At 36.9% G+C, this 18385-nt stretch overlaps 1 protein-coding gene across 9 annotated transcripts in view; it reads right to left on the minus strand.

The window, feature by feature from the left end:
• P4HA1 (prolyl 4-hydroxylase subunit alpha 1) overlaps positions 1 to 18385 on the minus strand; it is a 110332-nt gene that overhangs the window by 22048 nt on the left and 69899 nt on the right. For 8 of the 9 annotated variants that reach the window (XM_066348100.1, XM_066348105.1, XM_066348104.1 and 5 more), the window contains 2 exons: positions 16867 to 17043; positions 13035 to 13105 (listed from right to left, as the gene is read on the minus strand). In XM_066348100.1, coding sequence (XP_066204197.1) covers positions 13035 to 13105; positions 16867 to 17043 — 248 coding nt within the window. Of the gene's footprint in view, positions 1 to 13034; positions 13106 to 14124; positions 14196 to 16866; positions 17044 to 18385 lie in introns of all 9 variants that reach the window. The other variant, XM_066348102.1, reaches the window with a different exon arrangement.

The raw sequence follows: 18385 nt of genomic DNA on the forward strand, positions 1-18385 counted from the left end.
GAGGGACAGTACTCCTCCACGTGTAGCCCTGCCGCTGTCTCAGTACCGCGTCTTTCAGTCTAGAGAGACACTGCAGCACATGTTACCCAGCACAGCCTAGATCATCTAGCATGGGCCAGCCACCCCCCAGATGCTGCAGGGACCAGAACCCCTCAGCCCACTGGGAATCCTCTTCAGCCTATTTCCTCAGAAGATGGAGGTCTTGCTGAGTGGCACTCCACTTCTTTCTAAGGGGAAGGAAGTTATCTTTTCTTTCATATAATTTTAATATTTTCTTTGATGCAATGAAGTAAAATGTTCTTCATACCTTCGCTATCTAAAGGATCACAGTGACTTTGTAGGCACCCGTTGAGTACTACAATGGGAATCACCCCAGTGGTTGGGAGGGTGGAGACCGGTGGCTCCAGTACCCCTAGTGATCTGAGGATTCTCACAGCCCTCCATTAAACTCAGAGCTGGCAACTGCCTGCAGTCTGAAGCTCTTCAGGAAAAGGTTAATTCCGTACACCTGGAAGTAGAGCAGGTGGCTGCTCCTAATATATTTTTATAGTGCAGGTACCAAAGTAATTGTACATTCATTTATTTGACTAAAGTAAAATGTCTTCATTAACTACTTAGTTCCAAATACATGTAAATACTGCTTGGTTTTGCTCACCACTATACCTTCAGAATCTATTACAGTGCCTGCCACATAGGAGATACTCAATAAATAGTATTTTTTTAATGAATGAATAAATCCTGAAGACTTAGAACTAATCTAAGATTTACTCTATTTTAACATAATGATTTGTCCAGTGATCTCTTGCAATTAACATAGACTGGCTGAGTAGAATTACTCAGTGTAGCAGAACTAGGAAGGATTCAAAAATTTTGTTATCAAGGATGTGGCTAATAAATATACTAAGAACTTATTTCTCCCAAAAGCTGAGTTCCTAACATATTATGGAAGTACCTACCTTTTCTTCCCGTCAATAATTTGATAGATTTTTGAACTTTATGAGCAAACAACCACTGACAAAATTTTTAAATTGTAAAAGATTTGCAAGCGTTCTAATAAAATTTCACACTAAATACACCTTGATAAGACAACTTTTCCTATTCCATACCAAAACCAAACACCCAGAGAACCTGCCTCCTACTTCTGATATCTTCAACTTCTATCCTTGCTATATCCAATGTTTAAGCAGCTATTGTTACCTTTCCTCTTGCACTTTGGTAAAAGCATTGTTCTTCAGTTTCACAAAAGCTGGTTCTTCCTACCTATGCTTTTGAATCTGCCCTTTCTAGCTCCACAGGCCTTGCTGCACAGTTATTGCTGCCCTTATTCTAGTGAATTTTTCCTTTGACAAGGCTTGCTTACTCTGCAGCCTGAAGTCTCGTGCTACCAAGAACACCTTCCCTTTGCCATTCTAGCAATTACCATTTCAGACTTTCACTTTACACTTGCAAAGACAAGAAATGCTAGTTATATTTTTAAAAATGGTCCTAGAACACTGGATAAGCACATTCAAAAGAAAGAAGTTAGACTTGGCTTGACCTGTGGTGGCACAGTGGATAAAGCATCGACCTGGAACACTGAGGTCACCGGTTCAAAACCCTGCACTTGTCTGGTCAAGGCACATATGGGAGTTGATGCTTCCTGCTCCTCCCCCCTTTCTCTCTCTCTCTCTCTCTCTTTCTCTCATTCTCTCTCCTCTCTAAAAAATGAATAAAAAAAAGAAGTTGGACCTGTAAATCTCACCATAAAAAAAAGTTAACTAAAAAGGGATTAAAGACCTAAATATAAAAGCTGAAATTATAGATTTCTTAACAAAAACATAGATGTATTTCTTTGTGACCTTAGATTGAAAAGTGGTTTAGTTGTGCTATCAAAAGACCAAGCAACAGCCCTGGCCGGTTGGCTCAGCGGTAGAGCGTCGGCCTAGCGTGCGGAGGACCCGGGTTCGATTCCCGGCCAGGGCACACAGGAGAAGCGCCCATTTGCTTCTCCACCCCTCCGCCGCGCTTTCCTCTCTGTCTCTCTCTTCCCCTCCCGCAGCCAAGGCTCCATTGGAGCAAAGATGGCCCGGGCGCTGGGGATGGCTCTGTGGCCTCTGCCTCAGGCGCTAGAGTAGCTCTGGTCGCAACATGGCGACGCCCAGGATGGGCAGAGCATCGCCCCCTGGTGGGCAGAGCGTCGCCCCTGGTGGGCGTGCCGGGTGGATCCCGGTCGGGCGCATGCGGGAGTCTGTCTGACTGTCTCTCCCTGTTTCCAGCTTCAGAAAAATGGAAAAAAAAAAAAAAAAAAAAAGACCAAGCAACAAGTAAAAAAATAAATGATATCATCCCCTCCCCCCCAAAAAACAACTTGTGCTTCAAAGGATACCATAAAAAGACAACTTACAGAATAGAAGAAATTTCTTCAAATCAAAAGTCTAATAAGGACTTACATCTAAAATATATAAATAACTATTATAACTCAATAAAAGAGAGATAATTTTTAAATAGGCAAAGGATCTGAATATACAGTTTCCAAAGAAAATATACAAATTTCCAAGAAGCACATGAAAAGATGCTTAATACCATTAGCCACCTAGACAATGCAAATCAAAACCACAATGAGATAACATACCATACCCACAAGAATGGCTGTAATAAAAAAGATACTATAGCAAGTATAGGTGAGGAAATACAGAGAATAAACACCCTCCTCCCCCCATACATTACTGGTGAAAATGCTTCAACACAAACTTACTATATGGCCAAACAATTCCATTCCCAGGTATACACACAAGAAAAATTTAAACTTATGTTTACACAAAAACTTGTACATGAATGTTCAGAGCAGCATTATTCATAATAGTCAAAAACTAGAAACAACCCAAATGTCCATCAGCAGGTGATGAGAAAGATAAAATGTGGTATTTGCTTACAATGGAATATTTGTTTAGCCATGAAAAAGAATGAAGTAAGTACTGATACTTCAACATGAATGGACCTTGCAAAACTTATGTTAAGTGAAAGGAACAAGATACAAAAGACCATATATTATAAAATTCCATTTATATGAAATATCCAGAAGAGGTAAATCCATAAAGACAGAAAGAAGATTAGCAGTCAACTAGGGCTGAGTGGGGGAGGAGGTCAAGGACTCGATGGTTATGGCAAAGGTGTGCAGAATTTCGCTCCGGGGTTATGAAAATATTCTTTGGGTTAAACACTGATTGTGGTGATACAATTCTCTGAATATATCTAAAGCCACTGGATTGTACTCTTTAAATGAGTGAATTAGGTGGTATATGTTTATCTCAATAAAGCTGTTTAAAAAAATACTTCTAATACTTTCAAACAATACCAAAATATTTACATCCCTTTCCTAGTCCCACTCTTCAAGGTAAACACTATTAACAAAAAGGTATATAAGCCTTTCAACATTTTTCCCTATATATAAACAAATATAAAGAGAATTTTTTTAAAAATAGGAATCCACCCACCCTTGAATCTCCCACCTCAATATACACATGTACTTCTTTCCTGAAATACTTCTGACATCTTTCCTAGTCAATACATACAGCACTGCCTCATTTTTAAAAAATTACTATGACAAAAAAACCATAATATAAAATTAACCCTTTTAACTACTTAAAAAATGTTATAAAATATACATGACAAAATCTACTATCTTAATCATTTTAAGTGTACAATTCAGTGGCAGTAAGTACATTCACAAAGTAGCGCAAGCATCAACACTATTTCCAGTTAGATATAGTGTCCTCAAGGTTCATCCATGTCAGAACATGTATCAGAATTTCATTCTTTTTAAGGCTGAGTAATATTCCACTGCATGCATATACCATATCCATTCACTCATCAATAGACATCTGGGCTGCTTCCACCTTTTGGCTATTGTGAATAATGCTGTTGTGAACGTGAGTGTACAAGTACCTGTTTGCACCTAAATAGAAGTAGAATTATTGGATCACATGGTAATCCTATGTTGAACTTTTTTAGGAACTGCCAGACTATTCTCCACAGCAACTGTACCACTTTACATTCATTTTCCTCATTGTTTTATAAATTACTGCCTTCTTTTTTTTTTTTAAGAGAGACAGACAGACAGACAGGAAGGGAGAGAGATAAGAAGCATCAACTTGCAGTTCGAAACCCTGGGCTTGCCTGGTCAAGGCACATACGGGAGTTGATGCTTCCAGCTCCTCCCCACCTTCTCTCTCTCTGTCTCTCCTCTCTCTCTCTCTCTCTCTGTCTCTCCTTCTCCTCTCTAAAAAAAAAAAAAAAAAAAAAAAAATGAATAAATAAAAATAAATAAATAAAAAAATAATAAATAAATAAAATTTAAAGCCTGACCAGGCAGAGGCGCAGTGGATAGAGCATCGGACTGGGATGCGGAAGGACCCAGGTTCGAAACCCCGAGGTTGCCAGCTTGATTGCGGGCTCATCTGGTTTGAGCAAAAGCTCACCAGCTTGGACCCAAGGTCGCTGGCTCCAGCAAGGGGTTGCTCGGTCTGCTGAAGGCCCGCAGTCAAGGCACATATGAGAAAGCAATCAATGAACAACTAAGGTGTTGCAAAGTGCAATGAAAAACTAATGATTGATGGTTCTCATCTCTCTCCGTTCCTGTCTGTCTGTCCCTGTCTATCCCTCTCTCTGACTCACTCTCTGTCTCTGTAAAAAAAATAAATAAATAAAAAAGAAGCATTAACTTGTAGTTGCATCACTTTAGTTTTTCACTGATTGCTTTTCATACATCCCTTAACCAGGGGGCTCCAGATGTGCCAGTGACCCCTTGCTCAAGCCAGTGACCTCAGGTTTCAAGCCAGCGACCTCTGGGCTTAAGCTAGCAACCATGGGGTCATGTTGATGATCCCATGCTCAAGCCAGCGACGCCATGCTCAAGCTGGTGACCTCGGGATTTTGAACCTGGGGCCTCAGTGTCCCAGGTCTACATTCTATCCACTGCGCCACCACTGGTCAGGCACTACTGCTTTTCTTTTTAAAAATAAAATGCAGTTAATTCCAAAATGATACTGAAAGTCTATCAATGGAGCACTGGTTACATAAGGCTATTTATTTTTCCCTATTACAAACAATACTATAACAAAAAAAATTCTAGCCTGGCCGCAGTGGATAGAGCATCAAACTGAGACATGGAAGACCCCTCAGGTTTGAAACCCTGAGGTCGCCAGCTTGAGCGCGGGCTCATCTGGTTTGAGCAAGGCTCACCAGCTTGAGCCCAAGGTCACTGGCTTGAGCAAGGGGTAACTCGGTCTGCTGTAGGCCCCTGGTCAAGACACATATGAGAAAGCAATCAATGAACAACTAAGGAGCCGCAATGAAGAATTGATGTTTCTCATCTCCCTTCCTGTCTGTCCCTATCTGTCTCTCTCTCTCTCTATCACACACACAAAAAATTCTATATATCTTTGAACACTTGTGGGAAGATCACTATAGGATAAATTACTAGATGTGGAACTATTTTTTTTTTTTTTACTTTTTTTTTTTTTTTTTTGTATTTTTCTGAAGCTGGAAACGGGGAGACAGTCAGACAGACTCCCGCATGCGCCGGACCGGGTTCCACCCGGCACGCCCACCAGGGGCAACGCTCTGCCCACCAGGGGGCAATGCTCTGCCCCTCCGGGGCGTCGCTCTGCCGCAACCAGAGCCACTCTAGTGCCTGGGGCAGAGGCCAAGGAGCCATCCCCAGCGCCTGGGCCATCTTTGCTCCAATGGAGCCTTGGCTGCGGGAGGGGAAGAGAGAGACTGAGAGGAAGAAGGGAGGGGTGGAGAAGCAAATGGGCGCTTCTCCTATGTGCCCTGGCCAGGAATCGAACCCGGGTCCCCCGCACGCCAGGCCGACGCTCTACCGCTGAGCCAACCGGCCAGGGCCTAGATGTGGAACTATTTGATGACTTTTCCATTTTGATAAATACTGTCAAACTGCCCTCTATAAAAGTTACAGATTTACTGGTATACTCCTAAAGATTGTGAGAGTGCCCATTTCATAAAATACTTGCCAGTATTGATCTTTTTAAATTTTTGCCAATCGTAAGAGGCAAAAACAGTTTAAATTTTTTATATATTTTTAAATTTTAAAATTTATTATATCACAAATGAATCTCAATATAAGGTTTGAAGCTTAGCAGTTAAAGATTGCAGGTTAAAAAAACTATTATCTTAATTGTGGTTCTATTACAGTCACTCGAGAGGAAAATTAATTCTACTGATGTATTGGAAGTTATTTCGCTTAATTTGACTTTCATGTGAAAAACCTCTTCAAAATATAGTGAGAGGCCCTGGCCGGTTGGCTCAGCGGTAGAGCGTCGGCCTGGCGTGCGGGGGACCCGGGTTCGATTCCCGGCCAGGGCACATAGGAGAAGTGCCCATTTGCTTCTCCACCCCCCCCCCCTTCCTCTCTGTCTCTCTCTTCCCCTCCCGCAGCCAAGGCTCCATTGGAGCAAAGATGGCCTGGGCGCTGGGGATGGCTCCTTGGCCTCTGCCCCAGGCGCTAGAGTGGCTCTGGTCACGGCAGAGCGACGCCCTGGAGGGGCAGAGCATCGCCCCTGGTGGGCGTGCAGGGTGGATCCCGGTCTGGCGCATGCAGGAGTCTGTCTGACTGTCTCTCCCCGTTTCCAGCTTCATAAAAAAAAAAAAAAAAAAATAGTGAGAATCTTAGCTGAAGAACTCCATACATTTAAAACATTTTATTCATCTGAATCCCATCTTTACACCATTATTTTGAATCTGTCCTTAATATTGTAGACTTAGCCAGTGGTCTAATAAATTAGCTCTGAATTCACACTGTTGTAACATCACTAAAATTTCAGTGAAGACGACACTGTAATACATGTTAACCATCTATTTTTCAGAATCAGGAAGTCTTATTGCTGCCTTAAATTAAATCCTCAGAAATCAAGGTTCTTTCTTCTAGTACTCAGCATCTGAGTTAGTTTGAATGTGAAGTTGTAGTGTCCAGCCTATGGCGGTGCAGTGGATAGAGCACCAATCTGGAATGCTGAGGTCACCAGTTTGAAATCCTGGACTTGCTCAGTCAAGGCACATAGGACAAGCAACCAATGAACGGCTAGAGTGAAGCAACTACTTCTAGTCCTTCCTCCTGATCCCCCCTACAGTCAATAAATAAAATCTTTTTTAAAATGTAACATTGTAGCATTTATTATAACAAGAAAAAGCAAATTAAGAACACATTTTTACCTTGTTTACAATATAATTGAACTGTGAACTAAGTTTTACTATGTTTTTTCCATAAAACACAATTTTTTTGCCAGAGCAAAAGAGAACTCTTTGTCCAGATAATTTTGTATGTGCCACCTTTTCCCCATAATGAGATAACCCAAAATATCTTCCATTTTGTCTTAAAAGACAGGAACATGAGAGCTAATTTGTACATGCAGAGTAACATTTCAACATTTTTTTTCTTTCTAATGAGTTTGTTGTGTAAAAAAACCTTTTATTCTTTTAGTAGATGATTTTTCAAAGTATCACTGGAATGCTTTATCTGAGTAAGAACCAACATTCTCAGGTTACATGACTACATTTTTAATACATAGTAGAGAAAGCATGCTCAAGGAAACAGACAATACCATTTTGGAGGTTTCAAAGACAGGGTACTGATCTCTTTTCCCTTAGACTGTCAAAAATGACAACAGTCAACACAACAATAGCTGGTACGAATGCCTTATCTTGAACAATAAATACAGAGATCATATAATAAAGTTGCATGTTACTGGTCACGTCACATAATAAGGTTGCATTTCATTGGTTAATTCAAGGTACCAGAAATCCTTATATACAAAGTATAGGTACCTGATTTTTTAAAAAGTCACTCTGGAGCAAAAAGGGTAGATAATTACTATTATTATTGTTTTTGTAAATCAATCAAAATCATACCTAATTTTTTTGTCAGATCAACAAAATATATTTCTAGGTGTGCCACAAAATTTTAGTAATTAGTTTATGTGTGCCATAAGATGACAAAGGTTGAAAATTGCTTATCTAAACTAGTCCCTTTTGTTCTTAGTGGTATAATTATGCAATAATATTATAGGTCTGTCTAATTCAGTTATCTCAATCTGAGGAGCACTGATCAACCCAAAAGAGGCCAATGCTTTTGTTAAAAGTTATTCCACCCTGGCCGGTTGGCTCAGTGGTAGAGTGTCAGCCTGGTGTGCAGGAGTCCCAGGTTCGATTCCCGGCCAGGGCACACAGGAGAAGCGCCCATCTGCTTCTCCACCCCTCCCCCTCTCCTTCCTCTCTGTCTCTCTCTTCCCCTCCCTCAGCCAAGGCTCCATTGGAGCAAAGTTGGCCCGGGTGCTGGGGATGGCTCTATGGCCTCTGCCTCAGGCGCTAGAATGGCTCTGGTTGCAACAGAGCAACACCTCAGATGGGCAGAGCACCGCCCCCTGGTGGGCATGCTGGGTGGATCCTGGTTGGGCGCATGCGGGAGTCTGTCTGACTGCCTCCCCGTTTCCAACTTCAGAAAAATACAAAAAAAAAAAAAAAAGTTATTCCAGCCGGACCAGGTGGTGGCGCAGTGGATAGAGCATCGGACTGGGATGCAGAGGACCCAAGTTCGAGACCCTGAGGTCTCCAGTTTGAGTGTGGGCTCATCTGGTTTGAGCAAAGCTCACCAGCTTGGACCCAAGGTCGCTGGCTCGAGCAAGGGGTTACTCGGTCTGCTGTAGTCCCCTGGTCAAGGCACATATGAGAAAGCAATCAATGAACTAAGGTGTCGCAACAAAAAACTGATGATTGATGCTTCTCATCTCTCTCCATTCCTGTCTGTCTGTCCCTATCTATCCCTCTCTCTGACTCTCTCTGTAAAAAAAAAAAAAAAAAAAAAAGTTATTCCAATTAAAAAAAACAATGAAATCATTCAAATTCAATGAATCATTCTTTGTATTTGTCTCTACATTGTAAAAAATATCAATATAGTTTTGTACTGTATTTTATTAACATGAGTAAGTTAAATCTCAAGCACAATAAAATATCTTATTGTAGGAAATCTATACTTCAGAGTAAAGAAATAAAAACCACTTCCAAGAATAACCCACCACTGACCAGGCGGTGGCGCAGTGGATATATGTCAGACTGGGATGCCGAGGACCCAGGTTCAAGACCCCAAGGTCTCTTGTTTGAGTGCTGACTCATCTGGTTTGAGCAAAAGCTCACCAGCTTGGACCCAAGGTTGCTGGCTTGAGCAAGGGGTTACTCCGTCTATTGAAGGCCTGTGGTCAAGGCACATATGAGAAAGCAATCAATGAACAACTAAGGTGTCACAATGAGCAACGAAAAACTAATGATTGATGCTTCTCATCTCTCTGTTCCTGTCTGTCTGACCCTGTCTATCCCTCTCTCTGACTCTGTCTCTGAAAAAAAAAAAAAAAAAAAAAACCCACCAGAATCAAAGCTTTTTTTACTACACTAAATAGATTATTTGCATATCTTATTTATATTTTTTTACTAGACTTCATGAGCTCACATAACTAAACTGTCTTTTCAGGGCACATAACTGAATGCTTACTTTTCAAAAACTAAAATTCCATTCCACTGATTTAGCCAAAATTATTAGCTTCTCTATTAATGAGCTGTAGTAAATATTTAGAGTGTTTTTTTTAATATTGGCAAAGACATAGATGACTAGCCAAAAGTTCAGTCAAAAAAGTAAATAAAAACTTTATGTTGTTTAAACAGTAATGGACTTCCATACATACTTTTGCCCAAAGAAAATTTGATTTTCTAGAACACTGGAACATATTTTTACTTCCAGAGAAGATGATGCAACCACTTAGAAATTTCTCAAAATATGGATATTTGAAATTCCCTTCTGACCCTTTCAAAATACAGATGTTCCCAAAGTGAAAAGGATAACATTAATTAACATCAATACATATAAATCCATTCATTTTAGATGCCTTTTTCAAAGGGATAATATATGAAGGAAACATAAAACATTCATTGATTTCACTTGTAGGAATCTTCAAAATTCAGTTTTACAGTGATGGGTAGAAAATATCTCGACATAGCCATTAAATCCCCAGAATAGTAAAAACTTTTTCTTTGTTAAAATGTGAAATGTATTGGATATTTTATAGAGTAAATTCCTCTTTAACAGTTAAGACTCTCTTTCAACATACATTTATAAGGTGGTTGCTGAACAATTTTCCCAAGAGTAAAGATAAAAATCACTATGCTATGGAATTCCTTTTTCTACTAGGTTGTTTTGGACAGAAACACACACACTCTTTGTATACCTTGCCAAGACTGGTGAACTTACTCTGCTGTTAGTCTTCTAATGCTATTCACTCACTATTTTCTACTGTTATATACGATATAAAGAATGGGTTGTGCCTTTCTCAGAAATCTGTAAAACTGCCTCTCAGAGCCATAAAACTAGAATATTTAAAAAGGAAGCTTAAAATGTTTAAAATCATTTAGTCTTTTAAAAAAAATGTTTGTAGGTCACTTTTCCAAGAATAATTCATTTTGACTTGTTGGTAAGAGTCCAATGACTATATAAGCTGGCATTTCTTCAGAATGTCTACTGTATATATAAAAAATTTCCAAAAAATGACTTCCAAAACACTAATAAGTTCATGAAATTTTGTTTTATATGCTTCCTAAAAGCATCTAAATCTGGAGAATTTGGATATAAGCCTTATGACAGTAAAAATGCTGAAAACCATGCAATAATCTTCAATAAAATATATATATGGCTCTTTTTTTTTCAAAAATAAATAAGCAGCCCTGGCCAGGTAGTTACGCAGTGGGTAGAGCATCGACCTGGGAAGCTGAGGACCCAGGTTCAAAACCTCGAGGTTGCTGGCTAGACCACAGACTCATCTGGCTTGAGCATGGGGTCACTGGCTAGAGCATGGGATCATAAACATGATCCCATGGTAGCTGGCTTGAGCCCAAAGGTCGCTGGCTTGAAGCCCAAGGTCACTGGCTCGAGCAAGGGATCACTGGCTTGGCTTGAGTCCCCTGGTCAAGGCACCTATGAGAAGTGATCAATGAACTCAAGTGCCGCAACTATGAGTTGATGCTTCTCATCTCTCTCCCTTCCTGCCTGTCTGTCTCTCTTGCTAAAAGAAAAATAATAAATAAATAAATAAATAAATAAATAAATAAATGAATGAATGAATAAATGGGGGTTCATTGTTTTTTAGAAACAAACAAGGTTCTGTAATAAAATGAAAAATTAGCTTAAGCTCAACTTAAAATCAGAGGTAATTACAATGCACAATACAAATCAGCTTCTACAAATCCTTACCATTTATTAGTACTCCTGAATCAAAATCATACTGTAGGAAATTTAATTATGTCTTTTCACTGGGGCCAAGGGGAAGGTAGTGGTATAGAACAGACAGTTTAGAATCCAGAATGTTTGTGGAGATGAGGAAAGTTAATATGTGAAGACTAGACAGCTCTGCCCAAAGCAGAAGAAGGAAACACATCAACGCAATCTATCCAGCCTTCACAGTACTTTTGTTTTGACTTAGAGCAGTAATACTCCAAATTTTTGTTTGAATACTTCCTAAAATAGTTTTTAAAATCTACATACTCCTTTGCACAATTCACTAGTTGAAAACTTTTTTTTTTTTAAAACTAAAACTTTTTAACATAATTTCATAGGATTTAATTGTCATACTGAAAATAGTGGTAATTTCTGGAAAATGATTACTTTATAACGTATCCAGTAAACTATAAATACCATGATTTGACGCTATCATTTACTTAAAAAAATACATAATGTGTTCATTAATACGTAACAATTTTACATCATTCTTTTTTTTCCCCTTGGACTTTCATTTTTATTCCATTCTTACAGTGGCTCTCAACAGGAGTCCTAGAGAATATGGGTAAAGATTTTGCCTACCAGGCGACACTTGGCAATGTCTGGAGACATTTTTGATTGTTACAACAGGGATGAAAGGTGCTATTGGCATCTACTGGGTGCCAGATATGCTACTAAACATCCTACAAAGCTCAGGACAGCCCCCAACAATGAAGATTTATCTGGTCCAAAATATCAATAGTGCCATGTCCTACAATAAAATATTTCTATGCCTAAAAGTCTTTTTTTAGTCATATTACACTTCTCTACAATAAAAATATCTATATAAATTGACAAAATATAAATTTCTTGTAACAAAGGACTACATGTTTAATATGTCTTCATATAATTATTAGTAATATATCATATTACAATTATTAATAATATAATTAATCTAAATAACACAAATAATCATTATCAAACATAAAAATTGAAAATATATTAAAATGTTCCTATTGAGATGGATGGGGCTATTTTGTTACTGTCAACTAAGTATTTTATCTGTGGATAAATATTACTTATTGTTAGAATAAGACTAAATTCAGCTCAATGTTTCTATTTTCATTTTTATGATAGCTAAGAAACCGTCTTTACATAAATAGATGGAAAAGGAGTTCTGTTGAAATAATGTCACTTTTTCTGTGAGCCCCTTCTACCTTACGTACATGATTTACACAGTTACCTATTATTAAAAACTATTTCATTGATCCAGACTTAAGTAGATTCTCTTTAAACACTGTTAAAGTAAGAATTTAAAACCAATTGACTTGCAAAGGATTTGTTATCTTTGAAAGCATTTACTTTCTTAGTACCTAAAACTACTGGGTGACCAGAGATTTCTAAACCCCTTCTTTATTTTCCAGAGCAAGTCAGGCCTTGTCCTGTGAAGGGTCTTTGGGAACTCCTCTTCAATGTAAGAATATAACTTTGCTCAGCAGGTAGGATTTGGGGACTCACAGCAGGGATTTTGAAATTTAATAAGTAACTTTGGAAAATCTGTATTAATTGCCCCATAACCATGTCTGCTTATTAGTCAATCATGAAAATTCAAGCGTAGCTGTCATCAAACACCTATGCCTCACAACCTAGGTCTCTGAAACCATATATGGATTTTACGAAAATTAGATTCCCAATAAAGAAAATGGTCCAGATATGACTAAAATTCTCTCCATTTCTCCCTTACCTCTTAGATACTCTGTACTGTGCTGTGGTCAATTTTCCAGTCTCAGGGTCATGTACTGTAGCTCGGCTCAGCTACAAAAAAAGAGAAAGGACAAGGACTTACTCACGTAGCAGGCAATTTTGGACTTTGTTTGGTTTGTTTTGTTTTGTTTTGCCAAGCCACAGGTGATCAGAAGGGTTCAGATTGATCTGGATGGCAGGTAATGGTTTCAAATCAGCAAAAACATTTCTATGTGGCAGCTAGAAAAGCCACTTTCAAATCTTGAGAAAACGAGTTGACAAATTTTTATTGTAGCTTTGTTGTCCTTTCACTTTTTTTTTAAATCATTTGAAGCTGTATGTAAATGATTTATAGAACTGCATTTCACAGGAACTTTCTCAGAGCTAGAAGTTCAATGTTCTTTAAACATTATGACAGAAGAATAATTAATAGTGTCTAGAAATTAATTTTTAAAACTCTCACCAAGACAAAAAGTCTCTCTGGCAAAGTAAAAAGCAACTTAATTCATAAGTAATAGCAGTTGGAAGACAGATCAGAAAAATAACTCTGTTCTTTCCATTGCCAACTTTTAAGTCAGCAGGTTTTTTAAAATAAAAAACTCCAACAGGCGGAATACAGATTACTACAAAATGACAATGATATTTTACAAGACATATGAACAAATGCCAATTAAACTACCATGAAGGATGACGTGTACTCACTGCAGCATTTACAAATGTGAAAGAGCTGCATAAACAAAGACTACTACCAGATTAATCTGGGCTGCTTTTTCTTTTCTTTTTTCCCCCTTTGATAAGGGAGAAAGAAAACAAGTATCAAGCCATTTCCTGGATATTTAATTTCTGACATGAACAGAGGTGCAAAGCCTATTAATTCCTTAAAAATAACACACTAATTAACGATTAAAAACAGAACTTCTAGTTAAAGGGAAAGGCCTGTGAAACACAAAGCAGGTTATCCATGTGTATATAAACAGGTGGTGACTTGAGCTGGAGACTAAAAATGACCTACTTCCTTTAAATGAGTAATTCTTGCAGGATGTACAAAATACTCATTAGAGATCAAAATATGCAGCATACACATCTCTTACCTTTTGCTAATTCTGTAATGTACCGTCTCCAAGTCTCCTGTTATTGGGTTTGAAATGGTGGCTCGCCTCAGCTGTGAAGCCAACCATCAAAATACTTGCATTACACAACAAAAAAATGAATCACATTTACCCAACCAGTCAGTTCTGGGATTTTTTACAATAGAAGCTGAAAAGAGAAAATAACTCCACAGACTTCCAGCTGTCTTATGTTGAGCTTTGAAAGCCAGTGTTTATTTTTTACGTTTCTTTTTTAAGTTAAATTTTTTTTATTGTTTTGCATGAATAGAGGCTACATAAAAAATGAAATTAAAAATTAAATTTCTTTCAATGCTCAGAGAATGTGACAGTGAGGAAAAATTTCTAAAATCTGTAGTCTAATTTATAGTTATAAGAATGGCTATTTAAAATTGATCCATTCCAAGATTTTGCTTTTCATTTTTTTTAGTGACAATACCATTTTCCAAAGGTTAATTTCAAGGTCAATCTTTTCTTCCTTCAAGATATCTGTTCATATATTTCACATATACAGTAAAATATCTTGGACAAGCACAATGAAAATGAAAAGGACTCATAAATGCCAAAAGAAATTAAAGTGACAGCCAAGATAGTGATTATAAACTTTTTTAAAATGGAAGATGATTCTGAGGTTAATGAAAAGAATATGAAATTTTTACTGCCATTGAATCTCTTTATCAAAATAATGTAACTGAGGCACCCCATCTGAAGATTTTGGCTTCCCAAACCTAGAGAAATAAGACAATCTCCAAGCTGAAATGAACTCTTAAATATTCTACCAGATACTTTGGTTTACTAACCACAAATAATGGACTAAAATAGAAATCGAAAAGAAAATGGTAGAATATGATGTATTATAAATATAAATTTATAAGAATTCACTTGTACAGCATTCATATTTATTAGGCACCTTTTCCATTTAAACTGTAATCTTTGGGGCACTGGCTGGTTTGCTCAGTGGATAGAGCATTGGCCCAGTGTGCAGATATCCCAGGTTTGATCCCGGGTCAGGGCACACATGAGAGCTACCATCTGCTTCTCTTCCCCTCCCGCAGCCAGTGGCTTGACTGGTTTGAGTATCAACCCTGGGCACTGAGGATAGCTTGGCTGGTTCAAACATCAGACTCAGGCGCTGATTACAGCTCGGTTGATTTGAGCATCAGCCCCAGACGGGGGTTACCGGGTGGATCCCGGTTGGGCAAATGTGGGAGTATGTCTCACTATCTACCCACCGCTCACTTAAAATAAATAAATAAATAAATAAATAAATAAATAAATAAATAAATAAATAATAAAATGCAATCTTTGGTTAAAAAGAAAAGTAGAAATTTGGAATAGTAAAATTTAACAACAACAACAAAAATTCTAACTTTGCAGCACAGACATTCAGATAATTCAACCTTTCTGATATAACAATGATCAGCGAACAGTGGCCCATGGCCCAAATTCAGCCTGCCATCTGCTTCTGGAAATAAAGTTTCATTGAAATATAGCCACACTCACTTATGTACTTTCTATTGTTGCTTTTGCACTACAACAGCAGAGTTGAGTGGTTTTGACAGACCAGATGGCCTGTAAAGCCTAAAAAATATTTACTATTTAAACCACTGGTAGTCAACCTGGTCCCTACCACCCACTAGTGGGCTTTCCAGCTTTCATGGTGGGCAGTAGCGGAGCAACCGAAGTATAAATAAAAAGAGATTTAACTATAGTAAGTTGTTTTATAAAGATTTATCCTGCCAAACTTAGCGAAAATCTGACATAAAGTACTTGGTAAGTAATTATTATTATATGCTTTAACTTGCTGTAACTCTGCTTTATAAATTTTATAAAGTAAAGTTACTTCCTTACTTTATAAATCACCATTACTGTGGAACTGGTGAGCGGTTAGAAAATTTTACTACTAAGAGATACAAAAGTTGGCAGTAGGTATAAAAAGGTTGACTAGCCCTGATTTAAACCTATAAAGAAGAAATATGCCAACTCCTGTGTGAATGCCTAGTGTTTACTTAACAATTTCTTCATGAAAGTGATGGCAGTTTGTATTTTACTATCAAGAAGTCTAAGAACATAAAGGGTAGTCTTTCTCATATTCTCACAAAAGAAGAATTTCTACACTAAACATTATTTATAGGATTGTATTTATGTTGAATTGTTTTTCTTATTAAGATAAATGATGTGAGTTGAAACCAGAAAACTATGATGTGATTATTTCAAATTAGCATGATGCTTGTGTGTAACTGTATCTTTCTAGTAATAATGTGTCTAAAAGAGAATAAAAATACTTCAAGTATTCTTTCAGATAAAAATACAGAATGAAAAGTTGGTTTTTGATTAGTCTGTGAAAGTAAAGACTCCAAAATACATAGAAAACTTTTTCAGGAAGATGCTAAAACAAATTTGGTAAGTGTGAAATAAAAATATCTATAATTTTGACAATTAAGAATTTAAAACCTATTTCCATATACAATGTTATTAACCAATGTCACCCTAATAAGTTTAATTAAAAAAAAACTATTTGCAAGATATGTCATTTGTGTTGAGAGCAAACTGAGAAAAAACTGGTATAAATACAGCTTAGTTAATAACTCCATTATGATGTGGCAACAATATCTAGCACTATGTGAGGTTACTGCCTTATCAATTATCATTTCTATAATCTTGCAAAGGAAAAACATACACAGGTATAATAAATTGAGGAGAGAAAATTTAAAAAAAGCTCTTTACCCTTGGTTTTGCTAGATCTTTGACAATTTCAATTTCTGCATCAGAAATAATATCATGGAAGCGAATAATACGAGGCTTGTCCCACTCATCCTCCTGTTTGACTGGAGCCAGAATAAATTTGGGATTCCGGTTTCCATCATGGTAGCGGCAAAAGAGTTTTTTCTGTCTCCGAGGAGTCTAAGCAAAGTAAAAAAAAAAAGATATGTTAGAGTAATAATATTTCTAATGTTTGTTTCTATACAAAAAAGAAACAATAGTCATGCTCATGTATACACAGAGTTATCTGTAGAAGAAGACACCAAAGAAACGGTTCTCTGCAAATATTTTGCATCAAACAGGACCTTCAGAACTTAAAATTTTTTATTAAAATAATTTTTGGAAGAGAGATTGTAGGTCTCAAATAAGAAATAAGGTAGGGTTTCTCTTTTAATGATCCTCTCATCAAACAAAGTGCAGGTGTTATAAATATGAAAAAATGTTTATGGAAATATGAAATGAATGATCAGCATTGCTCCAAGCTTCACTAAGTAACTAGGAAACACCTAGAAAGCATCTAAAAGAAAAAGACAAAACAAAATCTAACAAAATAAAGTTTTAAAAGCTAAGGTGAAATGGGTAGCTCCAAACACGAGAAAATAAGTTATTAAACAAAGAAGTCAGGTGTTTTTATTAGTGGTTATTTAAAACAGAGCAGTCGACAAAACAAATCAATGTTTCTTTCAATTGCCTGTGTATTAAATTAATTAAGTTATTACATTGCTGACTGTTCTCTTGATTTAACAAGTATGTCATGTATGAAGTAGGAATAATATTAGTTTTTCTTTGAATTTTTAGTTAAGATACTAAAACAAATAATGATTCATGTTTATTCTCCATGTATTTTATTTTCCTAGAGTAAAATTCAAAGCTTTATATCAAATAAATCTTTTATATAATGAATTTATTCTGAAGAAAAAGATGGACCTTTGATCTTGGGCAGGGTTGACATGTGTGTCACATTAACAAACTGGAAAATTAGCAGACTAATGTTTTATACTTATAGTTCTCTTAATAATATTTATTAAGGGCAACAAAAAATATGCTATTGGAAATTTGAACACTTTAAACTAGATATTTGATATTATGAAAACACTGTAAACTTTTTTACGTATGATTATGATACTGTGATTATTTATCTTCAAAAGATAAAATATTTAGATGTACAATAAAAAAGAACGTTTCATGAGTCTAACAAAGTGTTATTATCCTTGTCTTTACTCATTAGCTTAAACACTCATGAACTTAAAACACTCAAAAGTGTCAACAAAGATATGATCTACTTATTTTCTGTTACAGGTTATGCTGTCAACAGTAAAGCACTGAATATCAAAAAGTCATCAATACCAAAATGTAAAGCCCAGTTTGAGTTTATTAGCTGAAGAAAAAAGTTAAACTATTCAAATGTTTACACTTAAAAATACTTAATTTAAAAATTCACTAATTCACTTCCTTCTATATATATCCACATTCAAATGAACAC

This window comes from Saccopteryx leptura, chromosome 9, assembly GCF_036850995.1.
Source record: "Saccopteryx leptura isolate mSacLep1 chromosome 9, mSacLep1_pri_phased_curated, whole genome shotgun sequence".
Lineage (NCBI taxonomy): Eukaryota > Metazoa > Chordata > Mammalia > Chiroptera > Emballonuridae > Saccopteryx > Saccopteryx leptura.